At 39.6% G+C, this 19,317-nt stretch overlaps 1 protein-coding gene across 1 annotated transcript; it reads right to left on the reverse strand.

The window, feature by feature from the left end:
* Nucleotides 1-14,683: 14,683 nt before the first annotated feature.
* LOC149718646 (ATP-binding cassette sub-family C member 3-like) lies at nt 14,684-18,372 on the reverse strand. Its single transcript, XM_089860615.1, has 9 exons — nt 18,292-18,372; nt 17,724-17,858; nt 17,507-17,599; nt 17,411-17,462; nt 17,095-17,296; nt 16,994-17,003; nt 15,937-16,406; nt 15,500-15,694; nt 14,684-14,816 (listed from the first exon to the last, which is right to left on the reverse strand). The coding sequence occupies exons 1-9, from the start codon at nt 18,370-18,372 to the stop codon at nt 14,684-14,686; spliced, it is 1,371 nt and encodes a 456-aa protein (XP_089716741.1).
* Nucleotides 18,373-19,317: the final 945 nt, after the last annotated feature.

Raw genomic sequence — 19,317 nt, forward strand, 5'->3', positions numbered from 1 at the left:
ACTACGTCTACAAAAATCCAAATGCGTATTCATGATATTTGCTAACCATCAGAAAAAGCTCCGCGAGATCGAAACTACCCAAAAATTGCCCAAGTCCGGATTGGTACGAGTCAAATCATTTTGCTATCACCTACACTGGAACAAGTTACCGGCAGAAGTCAAGTCGGAAAACCTAACAATAACGCAATTTGAACATAAAATACATAAACTTCTTACCTAATGTATAAAAATATTTTAATATAACGAGTTTTACTTTTACTTTTTACTCTAAAAAAAAGAAGAAAAAACCTTGTAAACTTAAGCTGACTAATGGACCCATCTGGAAAGCAACTGTATTCCAGTTGAGATGACACTCCAATAAAGCCATTTTATTATTATTATTATTATTCATTCTTTGGGGGCGATCTTGGGTTGGCGCGTTACAAGTTCACAACAAAGCAAGGGTAAATGGTGGTGATGGAAAGTGAGAAGCTTGCACTGGGAATTTTCTTAGTGAGAAGTACGATGTTTGCGACGTGCTACCGAAGTCTTGATCTCACTAGCTTCTTTGGCTAGACTCTAGAGACCAATCAGCGCTCTACTTTTAATATTATATTACCTTTTTGAATTTCTCTATAAGAGACTGTCGTTTAAGTATGTCATAGCCCCATTTCTTACCATTCCAAGGATACTAAATACTCGTGGATACAACAATAAGTACTTGAGATATAAACAAAACATGAAATAAATATCCATCATTGTTCTCTCCATCCCTTATGAAATCCTGTAAGCTGGGTTTAAGACGCTTAAGTAGAGAACCAGAATGTATCGGAACCCTGATTTGTTAGCGACCCCTTGTTGTTGTTTGACGCAAGAACGACTCTGGGTTTAACTGGTTATAAACTCTTTATTAATTTAAGTAAAACATTATTTCCGGGAATACAACTGCTATCTGAGAACAGATAACTGGGAACTGATCAACTGTGAACTGAGAACTGAGGAACTGACAAACGTTATCGGAATGTTATCCGGTTATATAGTTAAGGCATCGCGATAAAAAATAAAGATTACAAGAATGACCGCGATGCATAAAAAACACAAGTATAGAAAATAGAATCTGGATATAGATAAAAAACAACCGGTATTACCTCTAATTTACAACAGTCCCTCTTAATATCGGTGGTTTCAATCTTCTATCCAGGGGGTGGTCATTTAATTATTTCCAGTCCAAGGGCTTTGACGCAGAGGAGATGCTTCGGACGGAACAGGCTCTTCGTACAGATGTCAGCTGGCATTTCCTCTGTTGGTAGATACCGACAGACTTTATGTCCCTCTTCTTCCAGGTCGCTGGTCCATTTCTTTGCTCTGGCAATGATTGACTTGTCGAACCGGGTTGACTTGACGATTTCTTCGAGGGATTCTGTTAATCCTTCCGGTACGACCATATATATTTCCTCCTCGAGTTCGCCATTAAGATAGGCCGTGACGACATCCATTTGGTGGACTTCCAAACCGATTTCCACAGCAAGGGCCATAAGCAGTCTTATCGAGCTGGATCTAATGACGGGTGCGAACGTCTCTTGGTAGTCGATCCCTGGTCTCTGGGCAAAACCTTTCGCTACGAGCCTGGCTTTCCTTTTCTCTACTTCTCCGCTGGGTAAGTACTTCGTTCGGAAGACTAAACGATTTTCAAAGACCTTCTGGTTTTCCGGACAGTCAACGATGTCCCAGGTTTCGCACTTGATAAGCGAAACGAACTCTTCCGTTACTGCTTTCCTCCAATCGTTCGCGTACGGAGAAGCCAGGGCTTGCTTCATGGACAAAGGATCTGATAAGATGGCTAGGTTTGCTGACTCATCGGACAGGGTTTCTTGCTCGTCAGTAGCCTCTTCAGTGGACTCTTTTGAGACGCTCGGAATCATGTTGAACGATTTTTTCGGTCGTCCGGGTACTCCAGTTCTTATTTTCTTCGGTCTTCCGGGACCTTTCTTCAGAACGAGGGTTTCTGACGGTTCTTCAAAGACGTCGTCGTTTTCCTGGGAATTAGATTCTTCCGGGATTTCATCTTTGAATTCCATTTTGACTTCTTTGAGTTCTTCTCTGCTAGACGGTTTTGCAGCGTGTGTAGTGGCCGGGACTTCGATTTCGCTTTTAGCTTTGCTTCCGTATTTCAGGTTGACTTCTGGAGTGACGAAATCATCATATCCGCCTTGTTTATTAAATTCTCCCAGGAACTTGACATTTCGACTTCGGTAAATTTGCTTCTCGGACGGAACCCAGAGTCGATAGGCCTTCGAGACTTCAGAATAGCCGATGAAAACGCATTCTTTGCTCCTGGCTGCAAACTTCCCCTTCCTTTTATCTTCGTCCAACAGCAAAGCTTTGTCGCCGAAAATCCTCAAATGTTGCAGGGATGGCTTCTTTCCGGTCCATCTGGTAAATGGTACTTCTCCATTTATGCTCCGGGAAGGACAACGGTTTCGAATGTAATTAGCAGTGGCCATCGCTTCTGCCCAGAATGATGGTGGAAGTTGCGCTTGTATCATCATACATCGGGCCATATCCAGGAGTGTTCTGTTCTTTCTTTCAGCAATGCCATTCTGTTCCGGGGTGTATGGTACGGTGAGTCTTCTTTTTATCCCAGAGTCTTTCAGGAATCTGTCGAATTCATTGTTGCAGTATTCGGTTCCGTTGTCGGACTGCAAGGTCTTGATTTTTCTCCCGGTTTCCACTTCAGCTCGTTGCTTGAATTCTTTGAAGGCTTTCAACACTTCGCTCTTGTGTTTTAAAAAGCTGACTTCACTCCACCGGGAATAATCATCAGTGAAAACGACGATGTACTTGGCTCCACTCATCGACGTTACTCTCATCGGCCCGCATACGTCAGAGTGTACTATTTCCAGGACATGCGAGGTTCGGCTATCTTCGGTTTTCGGGAACGGCTCCTTTGATCGCTTTCCTTTGATACAGATTTGGCAGATTCCCAGACTCCCATCTTTTTCAATGTTGAGTCCCGTAGCCAAATTCTTCCGGGCCATTTCCTTTAAACTTCTCTCGTTCAAGTGACCGAGTAGGAAATGCCACTTCTCCAGGTTGCTTCTAGGCTTTATTTCCGCTTGCACTGCATGGACCGTTTCTTCAGCCTTTCTCAGGAAATAAAGGTCTCCAACTCTGTCAGCAACTGCAATCACTTCCCCGGTTGCCGTTTTAATCCAGGCTTGCGACTTCTTGAATGTGACCTCATGTCCTTTGTCTGTCATCTTGGCAATGGATAGGAGATTTGTTCTTAAATCCGGGACATGAAGGGCTCGTTCCAGGCGAAGAATTCGATTGTCGCTGCCATTCGTTGCGGGTACTTTTACTTCGCCAACACCTCGTATCTTCGTTGACTCTGCAGTGGCCAGGTTTAAAGATTTCGTGGTCTCTTCGTAAACGTTGAAGCAGTCTCTGCTGGAAGTCATATGTGAGGTGGCTCCGCTGTCCAGGCACCAGGAATCGTGATAAGCCTTCAGGTGCAATGCGAATTCTTCCTCGGCCAAATTTTCTGCCAGTACATGATGGGCGTTTTCTTTCTTTCTGGTTCTTATGCCTGAACCATGGTTTCTGTCGGGGCAATCGGCTACCTTGTGGCCGGGTTTCCTGCATCCATGACACTTGTACTTGAAGGTCGTGCTTCCTCGTCCACGTGAACCTCTTCTTCTACCCCTACTGCCCATCATCGCATTCTGCACGGGTTCGTCTCCTTTAGATTGCTTGGCGTCCGATTCCTCCAGGATTTTTATTTTCAAGGCTTCTGGATCAGGTAACGTATCCCTGGACTCTATTGCGCACCGGAAGTTCTCGTACGATTCTGGTAGACTGTATAACAACATAATGGCCAGTAGGTCGTCGTTTACAGCTACTCCCATGTCCGCCAACTTGTCTACTGCGTCGAAGAATTCTCGGACGTGATCCCGGACATCTTCTCCCTCCTTCATTTTCTTGAGGGTCAGTTTCTTCAGCAGCGTGGCTTTCCGGGCAGGTCCACTGGACTGGTAGATGGATTCGAGCTTCTGCCATACTTCCCGTGAGGTCGTGCAATTCTTTACTTGCTTCAACTTCGACGGACTGATCGACAAGATTAGGTCCGCTCTTGCTTTCCGATCATTACTGTCCCAGGTAGCGACCGCCTGGGCGTTGCCTTCCGTTCCCCGTACCAGAGTTGGCCTCGTTGAAGTTCCATCTACGTACTCCCAGAGATCGTTCTTTTGAAGCAGGGCTTCCACTTGCATTTTCCAGGTATCATAATTATCTTTCGTTAACGTCTCGATTCGTCCCAGGTGATTTCCGGCCATTCTTCTTCTGACTCCGCACCTTAAAGGATAATCTTCCCGGCGTTGGACTTCTTATGACTTCTAAACCTTTGCGCAGTGGAAGCGTGCTGGGCCCATAACCTGTTGTTGTTTGACGCAAGAACGACTCTGGGTTTAACTGGTTATAAACTCTTTATTAATTTAAGTAAAACATTATTTCCGGGAATACAACTGCTATCTGAGAACAGATAACTGGGAACTGAGAACTGAGGAACTGACAAACGTTATCGGAATGTTATCCGGTTATATAGTTAAGGCATCGCGATAAAAAATAAAGATTACAAGAATGACCGCGATGCATAAAAAACACAAGTATAGAAAATAGAATCTGGATATAGATAAAAAACAACCGGTATTATCTCTAATTTACAACACCCCTTTATGTCCAAAAACTCCCGAGACGAGCTAAGAATTAAAGAAGGTTGAATGAAGGAAAGAGAGGCGCTCGGCGGCTCAAGTTGGTATCGGTAGAAGTGTCTTTCTAAAGCCCTATCGAATAGTAGACAAGCTTCCTTTTTTATTTCTCGCGTCCCACCATCCGATAAAAAAGTAAAGAAATAAAGAATATCCCTATCCTGTGATGCACCGAACGCCCCACTTACCACCACTGCTACCATGCCAGAAATGGTATTCTATGGTAGCTACCTCCACACCGATTCCTTTCTGGAGCAGGGCCACCCGTGGACCGAAAGTCTTATCTTTTTTAGACCGAATTCATTTCGTTTTCTAACATAGACATAAGCTAATAATAATACTATAAGTTTACAAGTGGTCTCTTAAAATTACAATCTCTAGGAATTTTACACTTGCGAGATCAATGATTCACGTTATAATTTCATTATTTTAGGAAATGATATCACGGGTGAACTTGACCATCGACCCGGATATTCTGCAATGGGCGAAAAGTGGTTTTGAATTGCCTAAAGATTCACCTGTGACTGAAGAACCACTTGGAAAAGGTAACTACAGTTTCGAGTATTGTCTGGCATACGTGAATTGTTTTTATCATAGTTAGGTTCCTTATCTTACAAAGGGCTGTGCAAATATTAGGGAATTAAATTTTAGAACTCCGTCGAATGTAGTGTGTTTAAAAAAACAAACAGGCTGTAACAAATCATTTAAATATCTTACTCATAATAATACTTGGAACAAAATTATTTTACTTATGCGCTATCCCATTCTTATTTTTTTTAAAAAAAGGCAATTCTCCAATTCTCACTTTCTTTAGTTGGTAAAGAAAAACGTGTTAATCTGACTGATGCAGAAGGGACAACACCCTTGATGAGTGCTTCCAGCCATAATCTACTCAACGAATTAAGAGATTGGAAGACACGCTCGGTCAATTACTGAAGCAAACGGAGAATGACAATTGGAAACGATTACGAGAGAACTTTAATCTAGAGAACAGATCGGCAAACTAAATGTATAACCTAACATATTCAAGCGCTATTTTTTGAGTCTTCGTCTTATGTTTTCAAAAGCTGTCTTAAATTAGTTTTGCAATTAGCTATCATGAATGTATTTCGCTGTTTGTATATCCTGTATTTCCTGAAAATTAGCATGCCTATCCCGCATTTCGTGGAAATTTAAAAAGAGAATTAACCATAGTTTTGCCTCAAAATGTACCAATGTTTTCTACTAACTTTTAAAAAAATTATTTCCTTCTTTGAACTCCTAAAATCGCGTCGTACGATGTTAATACAAAAAAACCTTGTCAATGTTTCGCTTTGAATGGAAATGAAGAACCTCGGCGAAAGGTTATTACCTAACGACACATGAACCTACTACCTCATTAAAAACTGTTTGAACTAAGAAATCAGAAGAAGTTCATAGATGCGCTGGAACTAAATAAAACAAACCTCATAAATTGATGTGGTGTAGAATGGCACAGTCAATTTCAAGAATATACTCGGTACTTTATGCTTTATGTTTCAAATTTATGTCAAAAGTTCAATAATATATTATAAAGTTAATAAATCTGAAATATGTTTTGCTTTGCTTTTTTTAATGTTCAAATTTAAAGAGAAAACATTTGTTTTAAAATATTACTGTCATTTGAAACTTCAGTATGGTGGTAGCTTGTAATTCCGAACACTTTTTTAAAATCGATTGAAACATGACACACGTATAATGTTATGAGAAATATTTGATATTGTACCAAATAGCTTGAACATTTGCGCTACTTTTGAGCCTATTTTGAGCCAAAATTACCGGTAACTTGTGGAGAAATATCTATTTCCCCATTTCTAGTAGTGGCGTCCAATTCCGAACTGATGTCTTGTAATTCCGACGTAGGGGGTTTCAATTCCGACCCCCCGCTTCCAATTTCTGACCCCCCGCTTCTAATTGCCGACCCCCCGCTTCTAATTTCCGACCCCCCGCTTCTAATTTCCGAACCCCCGCTTCTAATTTCCGAACCCCCGCTTCTAATTACCGAACCTGCTTAAAAACAATAATAAAAAACTCATAATTTCATTAAACATTTATTTAGTGGAAAAAACAGTTTAGGTAAGTATAGGCCTAGGTACAATGTGGATTTAACGGGGATAAATAGAAGTCTTTAAAGTAAGGTGGAAAAAAGGCAATTATCGCAACGATGCTTGTAACCACCAGTGCAAGCTAACCCTTTCTTTGCTTCACTCAAGTTGCAGCATTTAAAGCAGTTCCAGTTCTTGCAAACACTGCAACACACCCACACTTCATTAGCCTCCCTATTTTCCCATCGTGTGTCGCAAGATTGGCAGACTGTTTTTTTATCAGGACGGAATTTTTTAGTTTTAGTGGCTTTCTTGGCCAAAATTTTCTCCTTAGCTGCTGCCTTGTTTGCTGTAACTGTCGCCTTTTTCTCCAATTTTGCCCGCTTCCGCTCTTCCTTCTCATTCTGTAATTTCACCCTTTCTTCCTCCCTCTTTTGCTTCTTTTCTATCTTTTCTATTTCTTTTTTTTCATTTTCCTCTCTCTTTGTGGCCATAAGCGAGATAAATTCGGGTCCAGTTAAATGCTGCGGGATTACCATTTGATTTCTCTTCCGCTTTTCAACTCGTTTATGAGCTGGGTAGGAGAGAATTCCCCGAAAAGCTGGCGTTGCGATTGCGAAATTGCTAGCAATTGAAGTTGATGGACAGTTGGTTGCTGATTCAGATGATGTGGGCTTGCTTATGAGAACTGAGGATGAATGTGTGCTTAAGTTCAAGGCAGCCGTAAAGTTGAAAGATGGCTGGGAATTCCTCTGCGTGGGTGACGGCGGAGGCTTGCTCAGGGTGGCTGATTGCGGAGGCTTGCTCAGGGTTGCTGATTGCGGAGGCTTGCTCAGGGTTGCTGATTGCGGAGGCTTGCTCAGGGCGGCTGAAGGCGGAGGCTTGCTCAGGGCGGCTGAAGGCGGAGGCTTGCTCAGGGTGGCTGAAGGCGGAGGCTTTATTAAGGCTGCTACAGGAACTTTAGTTTTTGAATACGGAACCGCAAAAGAACGTTTTCTAATTGTTGAAGTTGGTATGGAAATGCCCGGCGATACAAACCCTCGAGCTGCCGAAGTAAAATTACTTGTCTGGTCAGAGACATTCAAAGTGGATTTTTTCGACGTGGCAGTCGCCTCAGCATTGCAAGTTTTTGAAGTTGAACTTGGAGGTGTAGATCGGACAGGTCGGTTTGTAACTTGATTGTGTGGCACAGTTGGGAATGCCGAATTTTGTCCAGAGTTCTCAAATGTTTCAAAATCTTCCCTTGGAGAATGGAAAAAGTCGTTGACTGATGCTAAAGTGCTTGTAAAACCCAACTCTGATGATTTGTCGGATATGGGGGCTTTCATCGCGGCGAAATAATTTTTGAGAGTTTTCCACGCATCAAACAATGGTTCTGCGATGTCAAAGCCTTCTTCTTCCATTAACCTGAACTCCCGAATCTTTTTTTCACCCAACGCTTCTTCGAGGTTTTTCATAGATTGCTTCATTTTGTCAAATTCATTGTTCGGCGCAGTCTCAACTTCCTGATCATCGTCAAACAACTCTGATGGTAACAGTTTGGTTTCGTCTATTGCCAACCTGTTCACGGGAAATACCCCACTCGCCCGAAAGCCATGAATGATAGTGGCCGTGCTTATAGTGTTCTCCCAACATCCCCGAAAGACACGAGAAAAGGTTTTCTTGTCGACAAATTTTCCAGTTTCCGTTTGGTACTGTTGAACAGCTTTTGTCCAATTGCATTTCATTGCCTTAAAGACTGAAACATCAAGAGGTTGCAAGATGTGGGAGGAATGTGGGGTAGACAGTACAGTTCTATGCCATTTTCTTCGCACAGTCTGCTTGTGTCCAAATTGACGTGACTACTATGTCCATCTAGCAGCAAAACAACGGGTCTAGCAGGTGGAATGCATTTTAAAAAGTGGTTTTTTATCCACCCCTGGAAAACTTCAGAAGTCATCCATCCAGATTTTGAGAGCGCGAAACGTGACCCTTCAACTCCGTCTTCGAGAGGATTGTGTGTAAGACGAGTTCCGCTAAAAATCTGAAAGGGTGGGATTGCGCTTCCAGACGCGGATACTGCGCACAAGACCGTTATTTGTGTCCGTGTATCCCCTGCAATCTGCATAACATTTTTCTGTTTCCTAGACGCAAGGACCTTGCCAGTTTTCGGTGACAAGCAAAACCCGCTTTCATCCGCGTTCCAAACACGGTCTCCACCATGGTCAAGCATACCAAGGCCAGACATAAATTTCTGGTACCCTTGAAACCAACGATTAATTGCAGTTGGTGTACATGCAGTGGCTCGAGAAATATGCAAGGGCTCGGCGGTTCTCAGCTTCACGTCAGGATTTCTTTTTAAAAATCCACGGAACCATTCTTTTCCGGGTTTGTTATCTTTAAAAGGTGTTATTCTTCCTTCTCTCTGAACCATATCTCGTACTTTATCAAAAATTTGATGTTTTACGCGACCATATCCGATTTTGGACATCTTGATCGCCCAGTTAGCCAGATCTCTCTCTTCGTCATAACTTAAAACAGACTTTCTTCCAACTTGGGCACTGTCATATTTAACCGAAAGTTTGCCATGCAAGGTAGTTTTAGGGATGTGGTAAAGGGCAGCCGCTTTGGTAATAGAAAGACGTCCTTCACGAACGTCTTCGAGAGCTTTGACAACATCCATATCTGTGTATTTTGATTTGTTTTTACGTGGTTTTTTAACACCACCACCTGTAATGTGGTATAACTATGGTGAAATAAACTTCAGCGCCTATCTCATTTGTATGCTAAATTGGGATTATCTAAAACTGAAATATTTTTTTCATTAGGTGAATCGGGATAAAATTCCCTAACCAAGGCTTAAGTTTTGGGACGTTAATTCTATAATAAATTTCGCTTTCAAGTTTTAAATCTCTCGTAGGTTAATAGGATAAAAAAGATTATTAATAAATGCAACAGCGATTTACATTACCTTGATCGTCATATTCCATATTCAAGTAGGTATAAACCTTTAGCGACCATAGATGGGCACTATCATATCATTTGATAGTTTTACCACTTGATACGATAGAAAACTAAATCTGCCCCAATCAAAGTATCAATTTTGATAGTTATTTTCGAGAAAAATTTGAATTATAATGATCGATTGAGTTTGATAGCTTAAAAAGTGCACTCAAAGTTGATATGATTCATTGATTCGTTGAAATCTTCTAGAGAAAAATATCGATTCTCAACGTGATCTGGCTACTAACCCCATCTTTTAGAAATCATAAAAAATGATAGGCATTATTCCTTGAGAAATATATTGATTTTTTGAGTGATTTTATTTGGCGACATCTGTTTTCTGATTTCATTTTAAAAGAATTATGAGCTAATCTTTGATAGGCAATTTTGATAGTTATGAAAATTTCTGGAAAGATAAGTCGTTTTTTGAATGATATCGAAGTTTTTAATATATTTGAACGTTAGCAAGTGTAGGTTTATTCTATAAGAAGATTCTGTATTTGGTGGTCGTTATAACCCTCTCAAACAAATAAATAAAAATAAAATAAACGATGGTTCAACAGTTCAAACTGTGAAGACGGAGCTTCTTGTATATAGAAGCTCCGTGCTGTCACTGATGTGAACGACTACTCGAGGAGGAAGAACGATTCCACGAAATCATCCAAACGTAGAAGTAGATAAATTAAAGTGTAGATTTTCTGATTTTTATTACCCACAGTTATTAATTGCAATTTTTGCCTTTAATTATTATTAGTTAACCGTTTATAGTAGATGGTTTAGATTAAATCGAGGGCGAATAATTTGAAAAAGTTTGGATAGTAGCTTTTGAACTATAAACAGTCAACAAGTCAAACTTGAGAAATGAGATTATGGAAATTATATGAATATATGAAAATATTCGAAATTCTACAAAATCAGGAAATATCAGGAATCCATTAAACAGTGTAAAATTAGGTAGAGACCAAATCAGTTTGATCGAAAACAATCAAATTTAAAGTCCGGAGATTAAATGATCGATTAATTTAGTCGTTTCTAAAGATTTCAATTTGATTTGATAGGCAAAAAATCTATCTAACAATGAGAGCCAATCTAACATATTGAAGGAAGATTTGATAGTTTCACCATCTATGATTTGTTGAGAGGGAAAAATCTATCTAACAAATAATGCCGGTCTAAAATATAGCTAGAAGAATTGATAGTTTCGCCAAATATGATAGTTTGAGAGGAAAAATATCTATCTAACCAGCAGTGTCAGTCTAAAATATAGTCAGAAGAGTTGATAGTTTCGCTATCTATGATAGTTTGAGAGGAAAAATATCTATCTAACCAGCAATGTCAGTCTAAAATATAGTCAGAAGAGTTGATAGTTCCGCCATCTATGATGGTTTGAGAGGAAAAAAATCTATCTAAGAAGGAGTTCCACTCTAAAATATAGCCAGAAGAATTGATAGTTTCGCCATCTATGATAGTTTGATAGGAAAAAAATCTATCTAAGGAGGAGTGCCCAACTCTGTTAGCGACCCGTTTATGCAAAAGTTTGAAACGCGCGAACGCAAATTTTCAAACTTGGCGCGAGATTGAACCGTTATTTTTTTTATCGCGGAATAGTGTACGAGTACGAGTGACGGCGCCGCGGCGGGGAGGGAAGGAAACAGGGACTTTACGCTAGCCGGGTTAAACTAAAGTTGTCTGCTTGAAAAGCCCGGGAAAACGTATCGCCGTATTATCGAGGATAACTAATCTGTTAAACCATGTCGTTTAATAGCGTTAAATTTAATTTTACTGTCGATAATTTATGATTAATGGAGTGTTGTTTCGAGTGGTCGGAATTAGCTGCTCGCAAAGGTTTTTATAAATATTCTTTTATTAATTTAATTTTGAGCCAAAATTTCGTTACGAATGCTTATTTTGTGGGGGAAAACTTGACGTTTTGGCTGAAATTGAGTTTATTTGCCTCTGATTTATCTGAAGAAAATGAAACCTTATTTTCGGAGGCATCAGGGTCGGCATTCCCTTTAATTGACGTTAAATTAAATTCGCAAATTAGGTACATTTTTATTTCGTGTCACATCGTTCCCTGACTTTTAGATATGGATTTGAAATGATGTTTTTCGGATAGACAATGAATCAAGGCATAATTTAAGCCTATTTTTCACGGTCTAAAGCCTCGCAAGTAAAAGAAAAATCAATTTAAAAAAACTGTTCGGAATTAGAAGCGTTCGGAATTACAAGCCACCACCCTAATATTTTTTAAGTTAAAAACTCTGAAATGCAGCAAGTCTTTATTTTGCTTTTTGACTTTTTTTAAATGTTTAAATTCAAAGTGAATTTTTATTTTTGGAACATTTTTATTATTTGATTTAGAAGTAGGAAGTTAGTTGATTTTGAAATTTTTTTTTTTTTTTTGCAAATTTGCACTTGAAACTTCCATAATCATCTAAATGTAGGCCTAGCTGCCAAGACGTTCTCAGTTTCTTTCAAAAGGTTACATGACAAAAGCATTATTAAATTTTGCAAGTTGAAAGTGATATGCTGAATTTTTTATTTTATTTAAGTTATATTTGCATTTGTAACGTTAGTTAATCTACGTTTCAACTGTGATTCGTATCAAACCACAGTAGAGTTCAGTGTTCAATTGTTACGGTGGTAATTTGAGAAATACGTTGGTGGCCAATTAAAAAATTAAATTCCCGGGGTGCTAGTGGTCCCCGGGACCACCAATTAAATTCCCATACATATTCAGCGCGTAGAATAATAAGTGGAAATTGACCGGTTTCTTTTTATATTGGACTACACCCGTCACACGACCAAGTTTCAAAATATTCCTTGTTTCTTACCCTGACGATTGATTTTCCTCGAATACTCGCACGGGCGCGTGATCGAGTGGGCTTTGACAAAGTCACTTACCAGGACAAATGTCCACTCTAAAAATTAGCTGAGCCCCTCGGGCTATAGGCATTTGCCAATCCAACCTTTTGCAACTCAACCAAATAACTTCTAAAACCTTCAACTAGTGTTGGTGTCACTGATACGGGCCGGTAAAGAGTCACTTATCGCTTTGTTCTAGAAGGTCGGTAGTTAAAAAAAAACTAGTTCAAGTATCAATGTTTCTATCTTAGTAGCGCGGCTTCATCGTTAAGTGACAATATTTGTAATTTCATTTTTACCAAAATTAGTTTTGATCGTTTGAATTGTTTCGCTGTGAATAAAATTTACCGCATGTTCTTGATTATTTATTTTTCGAAAAGTCACAATTGACTTAATATTTCATATTTTGAAAGTGTTCGTGAATAAATATGAACGTGTTTACAAAAGTTTAGCGTCTTTAACCAATTCGTAAAATAGCGATTGTTCGTTAGTGAGAAGAATTTTGGGAGCATCAAATTCGGCTAAGCATCCCTGGGGGGCTATTCTGTAATTTTCTTAGATGTCGATCTCGATCTCGAAGCGAACACGATCTCGAAGATAGCCGTATCGATCGAGATCCTTCTCGAACGAAAAATGGTATTCTATAACATGTATCGTTCGAGTTCGATACCGGAGTTCTCGATCTTCGAGAACAGCATAGATGTCGAAAGAGTAACGCACTTCCGTTTCATGGGACCAATCATAATAGGACTCTAGGAGGCGCGAAACTTGAAACTATTATTAGCGGACGAAAAAATAAGATCGTTTATTTTTGTTTAGGATGTGAGTGTTTAGTTTAATTCTTGCAGGTTTTAAGCGATCTAATTTGAAGTAGGATAGACAGTATAAAAATAAGTATTTAAAAGTAATTTGGCTAATACCATATTATTATTTACATAACCATAACCTATGATCTACAGGCTAAAGATTTTATTCGACTGCTCTAAACGTATAGATTTATCTCTAGCTAGTAGCAAAGGGGCATAACATTAGTGTTACTTTTTCGACCGCCATTTTAAAAGATGACGGCACGTTAAACCCGAAAACCCGTAAGACACTTTTTATTTTTAGTCGAACGGTTTCGAGAGTAGGACGTTATTCCGAAAGGATAGTTATATTTCTCCCCGCCTTTTTTCAAGATGGCCGTGCATTCAAGCCATATTTCTTGATGTGCACCTACGACTTAAGAGTAACGTCCCTGCATAAATTTCAGCATCGTTGCCCGTCGGGACATCTTTGTTACTTTTTGGGCCGCCATTTTAGAATATGGTTTTAAAGGGACTGTAAAGGGGGCATCGGCGGGTGGGTAAAAATTATTTGAAATACGTCAGAGGCACGTGACCAAGGAGAGGCGTGGTTCAAAGAAGCTTAGTTAGTTTAATTTCGAAAACCACCACTTCATGGAATTGGCGCTGCAATCTCGCGAAAAACAAGGACTAGATGTCCAGTTCCACTCCACGAGGAGTCTTTGTATCTTGGCATCACGTGATGTCTGTGACGTATTTCAAATAATTTTTACCCACCCGCCGATGCCTTCTTTGCAGTCCCTTTAAATCATACCCCAAAACTCACAAAGCCTGTATATTTGATACCGTGTACCGGTGTACCTAATGTTCGGGGAATCAGTTGAAAAGCGCAGACATTATTCCACATTTCTTGCAGCATTTTTCAAGATAGATTAAAAGCAATTTATTTAACGTCCCTGCAAAATTTAAGGGGGACTGTTTTGCCTGGGCGTTAACATTACAACACCAGAGGTATATATGAAATTTTATATACTTCTGACAACACGGTGTCTTCGTAAAATTCACCTAATAATTTCTCTAGCTTGAATATCTAACTCAAAGCGAGCTAAATGTAGAAGGGCAGCTATTTACACTAAGATTAAAACTCATGAAAGAAGGGTTACTCGAAACGAAAAGACGATCTCGACAGCTACTACCCTGTCTATATCTAGTTCGACAACTTTGTCGATAATCGAGATGTTTAAGTTCGACAACTTCTTACAGAATACCATTTTTGTGATTTTCGAGATCTCGGTTCGAGATCGAGAGAGATGTCGATCGACAACTTGCTTTCGAAGCTTACAGAATAGGCCCCCTGGTCCAGAACTAGAACTCTAGAATCATAAATTTATGAAAATCTTAAAACATTATTCGTGCTATACAAGAATATTCTACTAGGGCGGCAAATATTAAGTCCTTTCCAGACTGACATTTTTTGTTCGTTTGCATCTTTGCTTGTTGCAAGATCGCACTACTGTCCACATTGGGTTTTCGCTACTTTGCATTTTCACCTTGAGAAGATACAAATTTCTGGCAACTAGGCCAAGAATTTTGCCCAAGAAAAGCATTAAATCAAAGACGTGAGGAAGGGTGGGGTTGGAGGGCGTCGGTTCGTCTCGTTTTTGTCACTTTTTCACTATGGCGGAAGCAGAGTTCAGCTCAATCGAGTCACTGTTAATAAATATGCACAGCGTAGATGGAACAACCGTAGATAGCGCAATGATTGGTCAAATTTCATTAGCTCTCAGAATAGGAAAAACAAAATATTTGCGTGTATCTGAACAGTAGCGCGAATACTTTTGGTGATCTGTTGCGAAGATGCGAATAGACGAAGGTACGAACACGCGAGCGCGAGCTCAATCATACAATGTGGACAACACTTTAGACATAAATTTATACACCTCGTCAATTAAAAAGTTAACATATTTAAATTTTCAAGCGTCAGTATGTTTTCTTGGTTCTAGGCTCATCATTAAATGTAGTTATTTCATTATGGGTGTTGTATCAAATTGCATACCTGTCATAATCCATGATTGTATTAATTCTATGGGCGACGGTGATGATCGTCGACGATGCAAATTCCTTCCGTATCGTCGCTTGAATGAGATCATCCGTGTCCATATCCACGGACGCTGTCGCTTCGTCCAGTGTTAGAATTCTTGTGTTTCTTAATAATGCACGAGCTAAGCAAACTAACTGACGTTGACCTACACTATAGAGTGCTGTCAGAAGCGCCGGTGTGACGTCACCCATGCTGTTTTCCTATAAAGAAAAAACGGTAACTGTCATGGCCGCTCATTGCTAAAGGCAGGCTCGTGACGTTTAACCTTGGATCTGACGTCACAACTGATAGCACTCTATAGGGAAACATCAATTTACCATTTATGCGAGCTTGAATCGAGCAATTCAAAAAATGTGTAATGGAACATTTTACTCGCTATTTGATTGATTTACCTCAAATTTTGTCCGCCTTCGCTGACCGGGTAATCGAGTCCTTGTTCAAGACCTTCGACGAACGGCTTCAAGTGGGAATCTTCGAGAGTAGACCAGAGTTGTTGGTCGTCGTGTTTTCCGAAAGGATCAAGATTTAGTCTCAAGGTGCCCGAAAAGAGCACAGGGTCTTGGGGAATGATAGCTAACCGGGATCGCAAATCGAATAATCCGATATTAGCGATCTTCACCCCATCAATTACTATTGCGCCGGCTGCTGCCTCGATGAGTCGAAACAGTGCCAAGGTCAACGATGACTTTCCGGCTCCCGTCCTACCCACCACACCGACCTTTTCACCGGCAACTATCGTGAAGTTTAAATCTTTTAATACAAGATCCATTCCTTCACGATATCTAGGAACTCGTTCCGCACACACGATTTGCGTCTCCAAACCGGTTATTTGGGCAACACTGAACTTTAGAAACTGAACTAGCTGTTCAAATAGATAATTGATATTTAACTATTATACGTAAAGAAACATATTTAAATAGTTTATTTATCAAATTTATTCAGGGGTAGATGTCATTTCAGAAGCAGGAATGGAGAACAGAGTAATCTGACGCGCTTCAAAGTCCCGGACCCCCTTCCCCGGGACGGGGGGTATGAAAGAAGAGGCGGGTCATAGCGACAGAGGTAAAAAGGAATTACGTATTTTTCGCATAAATGTTTTTCTGCTCTTTAGAGAACTGCTGTAACGCTACACCGCGTTTACGAGAACCGCTGTATTGGTAACTGCTGTAACGGGTAAACTGCCATTTCGGGAAACCGCTATTTAGGGAACTGTTGTTTTGAGGACCGCTTTTTTGGAATCCGCTCATACGTGAACCGCTCATGTGAGGGCTTCCCATTACATCTATCCCTGATTTAATATTAATTCAGATAGGAAACGCTGTAATTTCTTACATATAAAGCTGCACTCAAGACAAATCCGACCATACCAGACGAAATAGTTCCTTTGCATAGAACAATAAAGAGTGACGAACAAAATATCAAGAAGTTTGCCAGTAAATTAAATCAAACTGCCAGCCACCTAAAACGATTACCATTATTCAAATCGTGATCAACGTAATAATAAATACGATGGTTTCATTGATTTTTAATGAAAATTAGACAATTTTGACCTTTGACACATGTTCATCATGTAGTTGGCTGCGGTACTCTCGTCAAGAAGCCGAAGAAACTGAGTGTCGTATTTATTGACGGCGTCGCTAGCTCTGATGAATGTTGAGCCAGCAACGGATCCAGAAACGTGGGAAAACAAAAACGAATTCTTCATCCCGTAAATTATTTTCAATTGACGATTCGTAGCCATGAAAAAAAACGCTAAGATAAGCCAAAGCATAATGATCAATTGTCACCAAATAAATTGTTTTACCAAATTAATAATGATTAGTATTGACTTAAAATATTTGTGCTTTTTTTACCAAAACCCTTTACCGACAAATTGAAAACATAGTCTTTCCGTTTGGCCCTGCAGTTCTGAGTCATGCTGTATGTACAACAAGATACTTGTGAATTCATTGAAATACATACATTCCCTTTCTTTAACACCTCTTCAGTAATAAGTCTAGCGTTTCCTTTATCCGTTTCTTTCTTTTTAACATCGGATATATCAGCTGCGGTTGTCTTTTCCGAAATAATTCTGAAAAGGAAACAGTTATTACATCCATGTCTCACGAGTAAAGCTTTAACTGTAGATCTCAATGCCTCGTCATAAATATCCAGTGAAAGGGTTTAGATATGGATGAACTTGGGGACATGTAAATGCCAAATAAGAAACGGGACCATTAGGAGTAAAGAATAGCTGGGTCACGTGGGAGGACTCTGAGAGATGATCCGGGGTGAATTCGATCTGTGGACGATCGGCGCGTATCACGTCTCTTTTCTGAGGGGTCGTAATTGCTACTTTGCACCACTACTAAAGCCTGAAATACCTTCAAATTTATTCTGACGTAGTCCCAGGTGACGTTGGAATAAGGATGAGTTTAGGCTTTAAAAATCTAAGTCATAGCCCTGGACAGCCACAAAGGCTTTCCACCATCAAGATAACATCGGGAGCCCCATTAGCCATTCCAACCCACCTCCATACATTCCTGGTATCACCCAAGTCACTTTATGACAAGCTCTCAGTAACCAGTTACAAACTTATGGAACGTCTCTTATGAACTTATGATTTTAAAGATTGCGGTTGACGAAGGTTGATATTGTTCAACTGTTTTGCGCGTATTTTTGAGCAGGTATATTTAAATGGAAACTAATATAAAAATATTAAGAGCACAGTAGTTCTCAATCTCCTTCTCAGCTGCATTTAATCTTACAAAAGTTCCAAATTTTATTGCCGCTCCAACGTTATCAACCGTTTGAAAGTCGTCGTGATAAACTTGGTTTGCAAGCTTCATTGTATACTTAAAGTTGCGCGTCAGAGTCCCGGACCCAGTCAGCAACGTCATAAAAACAAAACAGTGCAACCTTTAACCTTACAACCTTTATTTTATCTTTATATAAAGCAGCTCTATTTTCAATCCTGTTCAAAATTTACAAAAGGCTTTCGAGCTATTTTTTTCGAGAGCCACGTATCGCTTACAAATAGCGAATTTTAGTCGAGGCAGGTCACTGAACTGTAAGGTTTTTAAGGCTTTCTTCTATTTTTCTTCTAAGTTCTCACCAATATTTTTTACACTTTTTACCGGAAATGTTTGATTTCAACTTTCGAATTTATACAGTTAGAATCGAAAGAAACTTTATTTTGTTTGAATGTATTCGTAGATGACGGAAGAAATATGTTTGCTGAACTGCAAACTTATGAAACTTACTTTGACAGCTGTGTAATTAGAAATATGCCTGTAAGACGTATGCGCCTTGGATTTAATCAGTGTAGTTATCAATTATCATTTAAGATTTAATTGGTAATTGCAATTAGATCAATTTTTATTGGAACATTTATGGCTATGTGAATCCAAGACCAGAGAAACAAATTTGATCCGTATTGTATTTGGTGTCCATGTACCAGACAACAGGTGTTCATACACCAGAATCTATTTACCACGACTTAATTAGTAACTCATTAGAGGTACTAATTGAGATAAGTGCTGGTTAAATCAAAGAACTAATTTTTAACTAGTATCAAAGAAACTTGCATGACTTTGACGCCATTTTAAAATATGGAGTAGGACATTTTAATGTTACCCCAAGGCAAGTTTTTACCATAAAGGGACGGTGAAAGGACAGTCCGAAGTTGTGTGGTTCTATGTGAAATCAATAAATTTTGAGTCGAAAATGTGATTCCATGACCGATTAACAGTTTACAAGTTATGATTGAAGTAGTGTTTTACGGTTGACCCCTT

The sequence above is a fragment of the Phalangium opilio genome, unplaced genomic scaffold (genome assembly GCF_054372755.1).
Source record: "Phalangium opilio isolate 3A_F unplaced genomic scaffold, DU_Popi_V2 ptg000002l_1, whole genome shotgun sequence".
In the NCBI taxonomy this organism is placed as follows: Eukaryota; Metazoa; Arthropoda; class Arachnida; order Opiliones; family Phalangiidae; genus Phalangium; species Phalangium opilio.